The sequence below is a fragment of the Marmota monax genome, unplaced genomic scaffold (assembly GCF_021218885.2).
Source record: "Marmota monax isolate L192 unplaced genomic scaffold, Marmota_monax_Labrador192_F-V1.1 WCK01_AAM20220418_F8-fsc00030, whole genome shotgun sequence".
In the NCBI taxonomy this organism is placed as follows: Eukaryota; Metazoa; Chordata; class Mammalia; order Rodentia; family Sciuridae; genus Marmota; species Marmota monax.
The window spans coordinates 3,862,183-3,874,353 of NW_026691988.1; the positions used below are offsets into that span (position 1 = coordinate 3,862,183).

At 37.4% G+C, this 12,171-nt stretch overlaps 1 protein-coding gene across 3 annotated transcripts in view; it reads left to right on the forward strand.

Annotated features, from left to right (window-relative positions):
• The first annotated feature begins 9 nt into the window (after positions 1-9).
• Enpp3 (ectonucleotide pyrophosphatase/phosphodiesterase 3) overlaps positions 10-12,171 on the forward strand; it is a 95,405-nt gene continuing 83,243 nt past the window's right edge. For all 3 annotated transcript variants that reach the window (XM_046449615.2, XM_046449621.2, XM_046449606.2), the window contains exon 1: positions 10-228. Coding sequence is in view for 1 of the 3 variants with exons in the window: in XM_046449606.2 (XP_046305562.1) it covers positions 226-228 (3 nt within the window). In the remaining 2 variants the exon portion in view is untranslated. The remainder of the gene's footprint in view (positions 229-12,171) is intronic.

Consider the following 12,171-nt stretch of genomic DNA (forward strand, 5'->3'; position numbering starts at 1 on the left):
GCATCCCGAATCGCGTCAACTGCGGGCCGCCGCCTCCCGGCTGGAGCGGGAGTTGCTTTCTGTTTGGTGCTAACTTGTAGAAAGAAAGAAGCACAGGTCAGAGGCTGCCGCCTACCGAAAATGCCTGGGCTGACGTGGGACCAACCTGATGTCTGTGAGTGGCCAACCTTCTGGAGGAGTTGAAACCACGCTTCTCTTGACCATGGGGACCATGTCTTCTCAACTATGGTAACCTCAGAGCCTCAGCCCAGTGAGGGACACTTAGCCCGCTTTCACTGAATCATGGAAAACAACAACAAACAAACAAACAAAAAACCCGGAATGAATGCATCGTTACTGATTTTTGTTTAGAATTATTAAATAATAATATCTACTATTTTTAGTTATAATCATCTAAAATAATTATAATTACAAGTTATTGAATACTGGTTGAGGTAGAGATGGGCTGGAAGGCTAATAGAGCCAGAATTATTAAAATCCAAGTACCCTAACCACCTATTGTTCTTTTCTGTAGGCTCAACAAGTAATCTTACTGTGGATTATATTTCATTGGATTTTATTTCTAAGACATTTTTTTGTTACTATTTTGCATATTTTCATGCTTACTTTTTGTGTTGTCCAAATTAGTGTATTTTTAGTGAATGCCAAGTAAATCTTAATATTGGCCAGGACTTGTATAATTAAGAAGGTAAAGTGGTCAGAAAAGAATTATATTTATTTTATAACAAAATAGAAATTAGTTTTACATTATGCTTGCTGATAATCCACTCACCGACTAAAAATTGACTATACATTTCCAGAGCTTCTTAATGTGTTCCCCCATGCTTATTTTTTATTGATGTATATTTTATTTACAATGAAACATGTAAAACTTAAATATATAGATCCATGAACTTTGACAAGGTTCACACTTGCTCAACTAACACTTCAGTCAAGGTATGGAATATTTTATATCACCTTGGAAAGTTCCTGATGCCCCTTTGCAGCAAACTCCCACTCCACAAGACACATACTTTGAGTTTAAATAACCATTAATTAGTTTTTCATGGTTTAATATTTACATGGGGAATATTTTTCCCCATCTTAGCTTGCTTTCTCATTTTCAGAATTGTTCCTATGTTTAGTAGAAAATGTTAATTTGGATGAAGTAGAGTTTATTATTCTTTTTAATTTCATGGTTATTGTTTAGCAACCTAAGGAAAAATTAGTATCTACCTTAAGTGTTTTTTCCCCCTAGAAACTTTAGAATTTTAGCTTTGATATATTTGAATTAATTTTTGTGGATGGTGAAAGGAAGGCAAAACTACTCCTGATTGTTACAGCTATTCAGGACTGAGAGTCTAGGACCACTGTCTGATGGGCCCAGAAGATAGAATATCAAGTCCAAGGGGATTATTCTTGAGCAGTTTTTCCATACTAAATTTCAGATTTGCTTTTTACTTGCCTGTTACCCCATTTCTGAATAGTAATGTCTTATCCTATGTGTTTCACACCATTGTATTTTTTTTTAAGAGAGAGAGAGAGAGAATTTTAATATTTATTTTTTAGTTTTCGGCAGACACAACATCTTTGTTTGTATGTGGTGCTGAGGATCCAACTCGGGCCGCACGTATGCCAGGCGAGCGCGCTACCGCTTGAGCCACATCCCCAGCCCCACACCATTGTATTTTGGAGGCATACAATTTGTTTTCTGGTTTCACAGGTTCATAGAGAGTAATTTGCCACAAGATGAATCATACCTCAGTTCTCATCCATTCATTCCTGCAACATTTATTGAAATAACTTTTCTCTACTAAATGGCCTTGTATTAGTAAGGGTCTATTCTTGGATTTTATTTTTGTTCTACTGTTCAGTCCTTATGCTAATATCATAATATGCTCTAGTTGATTAGAAAGACTTGAAATAGTGGAAGTTGTCCAACTTTATTTTTTCATGCTTCTTTGACTATATTAGGTTCTTTGCATTCATATAAATTTCAGAATCAACTTGTCAAAAAATACTGAGATTTTTATTGGAATAAATGAAGTATATAGAGTAATTGTGGGGATAATTGATGCCTTAGCCATGTTGAGTTTTCAATCTATTATATTTCAGATCTTTCCACTATTTAGATTTTTTAGCAACATTTTGTTTTCGGTGCACTGGACTTGCTAAAGTGTACAGGTTTGTTAATTTGTTTCTACAAATTTTATAGTGTTTTCCTTGGTATTTCAAATAGCATTTAAAATATATTTTCAATTGTCTTTTGCTAGCATCAAGAAATAGAATTGATTTTTGTATATTAACTGTTTATCTTATGCCCTTGGTGATTTCACTTATTAGTGTTAGTAGTTTTTTGTAGATCCCTTAGAATCATCTGTGCATACAATCCTGGTCATCTGCAAAGGGAACAAATTCTTTTCCAATATATGTCTTTTGCTGGTTCTTTTTCATGCTTTGTTATACCAGCTGGGACTTTCATTAGTACTGTGTTTAATAGAAGTGGTGAGGATGTATCTGTGCCTTTTTCTTTATTTTAGAGGAAAAATTGCCTTTGACCTTTAAGTATGATGTTAGTTGTATATTTTTCATTGATTGCCTTTAACATTTCATTGATCTATTTGTCATATTGAAGGAAGTCCCCTTATATTAATGAGAATTTTTCTGAAGATATGTGGAAATTTGTCAAATTCTTTCTCTGCATCTATTGATGGGACTATATGATATTCCTCCTTTACTTTGTTAATGTGGTGAATTTAATTGATTGACTTTTGAATGATGAACCACCTTTGCTTCCATAGTAGAAATGCTACTTGGTCATGATATGTAATCCTTTTTAAATGTTGGATTCTATGTGTTAATATTTTGTTGACATTGTGCACTTTTCTTTATATGTCACCATCACTATCAACCATTCATACATCTGTTATACCTAGTGGGTGATAAACTTTCTTTTCTTTCTTTTTAATTTTTGGTACCAGGGATTGAACCCAGGAGTGCTTAACCACTGAACAACATTCCTAGTCCTTTTTATTTTTTATTTTGAGACAGAGTCTTACTAAGTTGCTTAGGTACTCACGAAATGGCTGAGACTGGCTTCAAAATTGCCATCCTCTTGCCTCAGCCTTCTAAAGTTCCCTTCACTTCTTTTGTGGCTATGGAAATCTACCAACTGTTAAAAATTTGCTACTAGTGAATGATAAAGTGAGGATTCCCCAGTAATTCCTGACAGAAACTTAGTTTCCTAACAATTGTAATGTGCAGATACAACCACTGTATGTCATTGTTAACCACACATGAACTATTGAAGTTTCCTTCTGGAGAATACCTTTGAGATTCAGATGTAGTGTGTTAGTTTACCAGGGCTGCCATAAAAAGTACCACACTGGGCAGCTTAATAAAATAGAAATTCATTTTTTCACAATTCTGAAGACTAGATATCTGAGATGAAGGCATTAGTAGAGTTTGTTTTTTCTGACTCCTCTCTCCATGACTTGTATTTGGGCATCTTCTTCTTTTGTCTTTTGTGGTCTTCCCTATGTTCTTGTCTACATCCCAATTTTCTCTTTTTATAAGGACAACAGTCTTATTGGATTACAACTCACACTAATGACCTCACATTACTTCTTTAAAAACCTTATCTCCAAATATAGCTATATTCAATGGTATTAGGGATTAGGACTTTCAGGGGGACACAATTCAGCCCACTTTGCCCTCTGGTCCCCTAAATCACTATGCAAAATGCATTTACTTTCATTCCAACATCCCCTAAAGTCTTTTTTTGGACACAATACCTTTATTTTATTTATTTATTTTTTATGTGGTGCTGAGGATCAAGCCCAGTGCCTCATATGTGCTAGGCAAGTACTCTACCACTGAACTACAATCCCAGCCCTGCCTAAAATCTTCAGGCATTCTGGTATCAATTTTTGGGGGGAGGGGTACCAAGGATTGAATTCAGGGGCACTCGACCACTGAGCCCCATCTCCAGCCCTATTTTATATTTTATTTAGAGACAATGTCTCACTGAGTTGCTTAGCACCTTGCTTTTGCTGAACGTTGAACTCGAGGTTCTCCTGCCTCAACCTTCTGAGCCACTGGGATTACAGGTGTGTGCCACTGCACCCGGTTTCTAATATCAACTTTTAAGTCTTAGATAATAATAAAGTATTATCTAAGTATCATCTAAATCAGGAATGGGTGAGACTTGATGTATCTTTTGTTCCAAAGAAAATTCAGCTCTGAAGCTGTGAACCTGTAAAACTAGATAACAAGTCATCTGCTTCCAAAATGCAGTGGTAGGACAGGCATATCTGATAGACATTTCCATTCAAAAAAGGGGGAATTAAAAAGAAGAAAAGGGTCAAAGGATCATAAGTTCCAAGCAAGTCTGAAACTTGGCAAGTAATTTCAGTAGATTTAAGGCTTACGAATTTTTCTCTTTGACTTATTCTGTCTTCCAGGCCTACTGGTATGATGGTAAGAAGGAAGAGAGCTTCCACATGGGGGCATTAAGGTAGAGGTTATAGATGCCTGAGTGGGATGAAGTAGCCATCCAACCATGACAGGGTATATGCAGTGGTGTTATTAAAGTCAGCAAAAATAGTAAGTTTATAAGAGTCAGATTTCACATGTGGGAGAAGTGATGTTTGTTTGGAATTGGAGGTTTTGATATGAACTGTAGAATTTTCAATGTGTAGAAAGTTTTATACATACATCTAGATGAGAGATGTAAATATGTGCATGCCCATACACAGACACACATACACATGTACATGGGTATTCCCTTTCCCTGGAAATGGTAGGGTTTAGGAGCAGCAGAAACTCATTGATCATTGTGTGTGGGGGGCGGTAACCAAGGATTGAACTCGGGGGCACTTGACCTGAGCTAAATAAATACCAAGAATCTCTGGCATTACGGCTGATCACAGAGGTAGGGCAGGGAATATACAAAATGAACATTAAGCCTCTTGTTTTACCATAAAGCAAGAAAATTCTTAAAGAATGATGTGGCACTTGAAGACATCCCTACTGACCAAATAAGGGACAACATGAGCATCAAAACAGTGATAATGATGGATTATAGCCAATTGGATAAAATTGCAAGCCATGAGTCCACAAAGCTCTAAATATATAGATTAATAAAATTAAAGTTTTGGTGAGAAACAGTATACTTGAACAGCTCCAGTGTAACTACAAAAACAATACTTATTAATTCAAAAGGACAAAAAATAAATCAGGACTGAGGTTAAAACTCAGTGGTAGAATACCTGTCTAGCATGTGCAAGATTCTGGGTTCCATCCCTAGTGCTGAAAAAAAGAAAAAGAAAAAGAAAAAAAGTAATGTCACAGTGGAGAAGCCAGCCACCACCATCTCAATCAGATGATCAAAGTGAACATCATCATGGTCATAGGAAATCACCCTGTGATGAGAAGAACACTGCACTGCTTCTATTATTTTCTGCTAACATTGCATAACCCAAATTTAAAAAAGAAGAAATATGAAGTAAAAGCTTGAGGGACATTCTGTAAAACAACTGGTCTGTAATATTCAAAAGTGTCAAAGTCAAGAAGAGCAGAAACTGACTGAGAAAGTCTGTTTCAGAGTGAAGGAATTATTCCATGACAGCTAAATGAATACATGATTTTGAATAGAATCCTCTTATTCTAAAGACAGTTGACAAGACCTGAATGGAGTCTGAAGATTAGCTGGTAGCTGCATGTCAATATTAATACCTTGATTTTTATGGTTATGTTGTGATTATATAGGAAAATGGAAGGTCAGTTCCATTCCTCAGGGCTCAAGTTGAGGCTGAACATCATAGCGGAAGAGTGTGGCAGAGGGAAGCAGCTCACATCATGGTAATTAGAAAGCACAGCGAGAGGTCTCCATTTGCCAGATACAAATATATAACCCAAAGCCATGTCCCAATTCCCACCTCCTCCAGCTACACCCTACTACTTCGGTTATCACTCATTTAATCCCTATCAGGGCATTAATTCACTGATTGGGTTAAGGCACTTGTAACCCAATCATTTCTTCTCTGAACCTTCTTATATTGTCTTGCATGTGAGCTTTTGGGGATCACCACATCTAAACCATAACAGCTGGTCTATCCATCATTGTTAAAATTACTCCATGATAAAGACAGTCACCTCCTAGTATCCATGGGGTACCCAAACCTACAAATCACATTCCTTATATAATGTACCATAATGTTTGCATATAAACCATGTACATCCTTCCCATACTTTTACCATCCAAAATTACTTACAATACCCAGTGTACTTACTATAAATGGTAAGTAAATAGTTATTCTGTATTTTTTAGAGAATAATGACAATAAAAAGTCTTGTACATATTCAACTAAAGATGCAATTTTTTCTCAAATATTTTCAATCTGTGATTGAATTAATGAATGTGGAACCTGTGAATATGGAAGGCCAACTGTATTTTGAAATAAGAGAAAAGGATTAATTAAGTAGATATCTTTTCTGTGGTTGAAACACTTAGATTCTAAAGTATAAATCTCTAAATCAAATAGGTTTATTTTTAGTTAGGTGTGGTGGAACATACCTGTAAATCCAATGACTCTGGAGGCCGAGGGATGACCACAAATTGAAGTCCAGCTGTGCAGCTTAGTAAAACCCTGTCTCAAAATAAAAAAAAATGAAAAAGGTCTGGGGATATAGTTCTGTGGTAGAATGCCCCTGGCTTCAACCCCCAGTATAAAACACACACACACACACACACACACAGCTTATTTATGTAAGACAACATATTTTACATAAATGTGTATGAGTTTATTAAGTTCGATAAACAACAGTTCTCAAAGTGTGATCTGCCAACCTCTGGGATTCCAGGTATCCTTTTAAGGATTCAATAAGGTCAAAGCTATTTAAACAATAACACCAAGGTATCATTGGTTGCAGTTTGTTCAGTTTCACCCTGAAGGTTGGGGCCTGGGTATATACCACTTAGAATGGTCAAGACCTGAAAATCAGGATGATTAGTTGGAGTCAGCAGCTATGACCTGATTGCTTGGTTTTGTAAATAATGAAGTGAGCTCTGAGAATAATGGAAAATAAATAAAATAACACTTGGTTTGGAAGATACACTGGCCCATAGCTGAGGGTGAGAGAATGGATCTGTCTTTCAAAGGAATAGGATAAAGTAACACTAAAAGGTAACTGGAATTTGTGGATGCTGAAGAGATAAAATAGCTAGAGAGTTGTTGGAGGATGAGAGTAAAGAGTAGGGAATAATCTAGCATATGCCATCAACATGTGAGGAACTTAAGGGCATCTTATGTATTTTGTTTTCTACTTAAAATTCTAGTATAATGCCGCACACATGGTAGGAGTTTAATAAATGTGTTTAGAATGAATGAATGAATAAAATGAACAATATTGAGATTGAAAAGTAAGCTGCAGAGAATAAGCTGAGTTATGAAATGAAAATTCCATTGGTTAAGATCATAAAACTTCCATTGACTAAAAGAGTTTAGTGGTTTTAAGAAGGGCAACTGTATTAGGGTTCTACAGAGCAACAGAAACAATAGGGATATATTTATGTCATATTGTAACATATAAATCCTATGAAATATATTGGCATCTTTACACACACACACACACACACACCATGAAATATTGCTAACCAGTTAAGCATACCTGAGATCTAGTGCCCAAAAATTTTAATAGGGCTCCATCACATAGGCATAATTTACTCCCTATGTAGCTCATCTCAGTCTCCACTCCCTCCATAGCTTGAGCTGATTACTCATGACCTCTGCCAACACATATAACAAATCACACTGTTTTGTGTATCAGGGGGGTGACTCAAGGCCCCAATCAAGCCAAAACACATCTATTAGGCATGACATTTCTAAGGTTTAGAGATTACCTCCCAGAAACTAAGGGCAAAATTCAGGTCTCTCTTTGGTCAGTTAAATTATTTACAAGGTCACACAATGCTTTTTACTTTGTAGCCGCCCCTGCATCTATCTGCATTCTTCACTACACACACAAACACTGAACTGGTTAGATGATGTTTCTTTATAGGATTACTCAGAATGGCTACCTATTGACATCCTTCCCAGCCTCACAACTATCAAAAAATTCCCTCCTTTAAACTTCCAGACACTGAAAAAAATTAGATTTCTCTTATGAGAGTCTTGAAAACAGGATAAGGATTTTCTCTCTCCTTTTAATTTTTATCATAAATCTTCTATACCACCTGATAATGGACCTAGCCATCTTAGAAGGTGAGGGAATTATGAAAAGTAGATAAGACAGTAGTATGGTTTAGATGTGTTCCCTAAAGGCCCACAAGTAAATAAGTGCTGGTCTCCAGCCTATGGCGCTGTATGGAGGTGGTTGGAACCTTTAGGAAGTGGGGCCTAGTGGAAGAAGTTAGGTCATTGGATGTGTATCCTTGAAGGGGACGTAACAATCCTGGCCTCATCCCTGTCTCTCTTTTTTTCCCTACTCATGGGGTAGATACCACCAGTTACTGGTGACAAGTTCTGCTCCCTCACATTTTGAAGTATAACATTAGAGAAACATGCCAAGGCAAGCATATAAAGCAGAGTTTATTTTAAAAGGGGTAACATAGACTTCTCCTAGGAGAGAGAAGGGGACCATAGCTGGTATTCTGGTATCCCAAGAAGGGAGGGTATCCTGGCTTTCTTTGTTCTCCTGATTTCTGGCCCTTATTTCTCTCTTTCTTACATACTTCATGAGGACTAGTAGATACTCTGTGGGATGGAGCAGCCCAGGACACAGTAGTTAATGAACAACTTTATAACTCCTTATAGGGAGGGGAAATTCCTGGAACAGGTTACCTTACCAACAGGTTGGAGCAGAGGCAGGTTATCTTGATAGGGTGGTGGAAGGGCTCTGAAGGCTTTTCAGTCCCTCAGGGTGCAGTCTCCAACTTCCCAGACTCACTCAGATTGGCCTTCTAGGTCCCACTGGATTTACCTATCTATACTGACTGCCTCTTTTAATTCTGGCTTCATTGTGAGCAATTTTGTGAGCTATCAGCTGTTGAGAGCCACAGCCGAAGGGGCCCCAGCAAACTTCCAGCTGCCAGCTGATGATTGGCTCACAGTGGCCCCAGCAAACTTCTAGCTGCCAACTGATTGGCTCCTCTGCGGTGATGCTCATTGGGCTGTTTCCCCGCCCTTTCAGACCACGGAGCTGCTCATTGGGGGACTTTTTTGGCTCTGCCCACCCGACCCAGCCAATCAGCCCCAAGAGCAGGAGGAGTGGGGGAGGTTGAGAGACTTGTGGGAAGCCTATAGTGGCAGTTGGGCTCTGAAGGTTTTTCCTGAGGAGCTGTGTGGTTTGGTGTGTGTGGTTCTAAAAATAAAGTTCGTTTCTTTTGACAAGTGGCTCCTGAATTGTGCCCAGCCAGACTGCGGCAATTAGCTAAGAAATGTGGCTGTCTTCTAGAAGTGGGAAAAGGCAGTGAAACAGATTCTGTCCTGGAACTTCCAAAAATGAATCCAATCTTGCTGACACCTTTATTTTAGCCCAGTGAGATCTGTATTGAATTTGTAACCAACAGAGCTGAAAAATAATAAATTTGTGTTGTTTTAAGCCACTTAATTTGTGATAATTTGCTAGATCAGTTAAGAAAACCAGTAGGATGTGAAGACTAATGTAATATGTCAGTATAAAGTATCTTGATTGCCTGAAAGGAATAGTAGAAATTATTTGATTTATTTATGATTTATTGTAAGATACTTTTTTTGAGAACTAGAGACTTTTTAAGTTCACTTCTTTCTTAGAATATATTCATTATTAGAATATATTCACTTCTTTCTTAGAATATATTCACTTTTGATGTTGAAGATTTCAAGTGTGAGTTCCTTAACCAAATCAACTTCATTAGGCTCAAACCCTAACCAGTCCTTTCTGGAAAACTACCCTCACATCCTCAGCGTTTATCTTGGCTAATGGCACCACTGTTTCCTAGTTGCTGGGGTATAGAATCACTTTCTGAGCTCAGTTGTGCTGCTTTCATTATAGTTCTCAAGCTCAGTTCTTATTTTCTATTTCCACTGTCCTGACCTAATTGTTCATCTCTCACCTGAATTATGATAGCCTGGTCTCTTAGCTTCACCTCTCCTCATTCTGGTTCATTCCATTCTCTGGAACCAGAAAAAAGCATCTTCAAGTGTATCTTCCATCCTGCAATTCTCTAGTCCTACTTTGACTTTCTATTTCCTAAAGACTCAGATTTAAATTTTTTTAGTCCAAATATTTTTTTTTCTTTTGCCACAAGTGCTTTAATTCTATGCAGGTTGAATATCTTATACTAACAAAATGTTGACAGCATTTCAGATTGTGTGATTTTATATCTGAAAGAGTCAATTTCTTAGTAAAAACAAAATCCAAAGACCTATAGATTTGCTGAATTTTCCCAATACCTGATATTTTGAAGATGTTTTATTGCCGCAGTCCGGCTACAGCAAAATTACCGGGGGGGGGGGTGGGGGGGGGTGGTGACGAACAACTTGTGTAGATTGATACAGCAGGAGTGGAAGCCATTTATTGTAGGACAACAAAGATATTTATACATTCCACACAGCTTATCTTAATTAGCATAAACTAGATACATCAGTCAACCAATAAGAAATCTCCACACTTAATGGCTGGCTGGTGTTACTTCACAAACCACTCCCTCTGGCATTTTGTCAGGCGCCATCCAGACTTGTTTACAGACTCTAACATTTCTCTGGCAAAATGCCAGGTGCCATCCTGACTTGTTTACAGACTCTAACATTTTATAGATGACTTCTCTTGAGGTTTTTGCTGATTTTGGTTCTGGGGATCAAACCCAGGGCCTCACATATTACAAGTCTAAGAATTCTGATTTTATTGAAACTTTTTGTGGATGTGATTACATTTGACATGTGAATTAATCCATTAGCCATGCATTTTGATAAGTGCAATTATATTTTTCCCAGGTAAGAATTACTTTTACTAATATTTTCCTGAAGGGAACCATGATTGACTCAGTGAGAACAGAATGCTATGATAACAATCAAAAACAAAACCCAACGGAAATATCTCTATTTGGCCTTTCCCACTGATAAATGTATTTATAAAATTCTAATGCATTTTTAAACAGTGGGCTTTCTTTCTAATATAAAAATACATGTGTGTATGCATGCACACACATAGCAACATCTACTGACTTCCTCATTAATTGTGGTTTAGTTAATCAGACAGATGAATCATGAGAGCCATGACAAGTTTTTTAAGTTCAGTTCTTTCTTAGAAGATATTCATTTCACTTTCGATGTTGAGGTCTGCTGTTGAGAATGAAATATTAAGTATTTCTTTGCAACCTTTAAAACCTGATCTTTATCATGAACTCAAACTTGAACTTGAAGAGAACCCTTAAGCTAACAGAAATACAACCTTTCAGGTTTAAAATGAAATTAAACATTAAAATGGATAATTTGCTTAAAAAAGGAATCCATCACAAAGCCTGCTCTCCACCTCAACCTAGGTTGATCATCCAAACTCTGGCTCTTTCACTCCCTGCTTCCAAACCTGCTCCTTCTAGAAGCTGTCTCCAGCTCAGTAGGTGGCAACTCCATCTCCATGCTTCCAGTGTCTCAGATCTAAGGTTGGCAAACTATAGCCTGCTGCCAATTCTGGCTTGCCATCTATTTTTGTATGACTGGCAAGCTAAGAATGGCTTTTATTTTTTGTTTATTTTCTACATCCCCCACTAGGTTGTAAGATCTGTCAGTGCAGAGATCTTTACTCCTTAGACATATAATACACTCCCCTAAAAAAAAAAAAGAAAAGAAAGAATAAAAATCATCTTTAAGCTCATCACCCAGAAAAAAAATAATACACTCCCCTAAATATTCATTGTACAAATAGGACAAGAGGATGCCACCCATCCTCAGACTGATTTACCCCTTCAGAAACACCCATGTGTTACTGTGTGTGTTCCCTGAACTAGGACATTATAAGGTGTCACTAGAACAATTTGGTTTGGGTCCAAGGCACCTGGAAGGCTAGTGGTAGCCCAGATACCTCTTGGCCCAGTGGACAAAGTTCTTGAATGAGTTCTGCATACTTTTTTTAGTCTGACATTGTAAGTACTCCCAGATCCCACTTTTGTTTTAGAAGTATTTCCTGATTGCACTGGACACCAACTGTTTC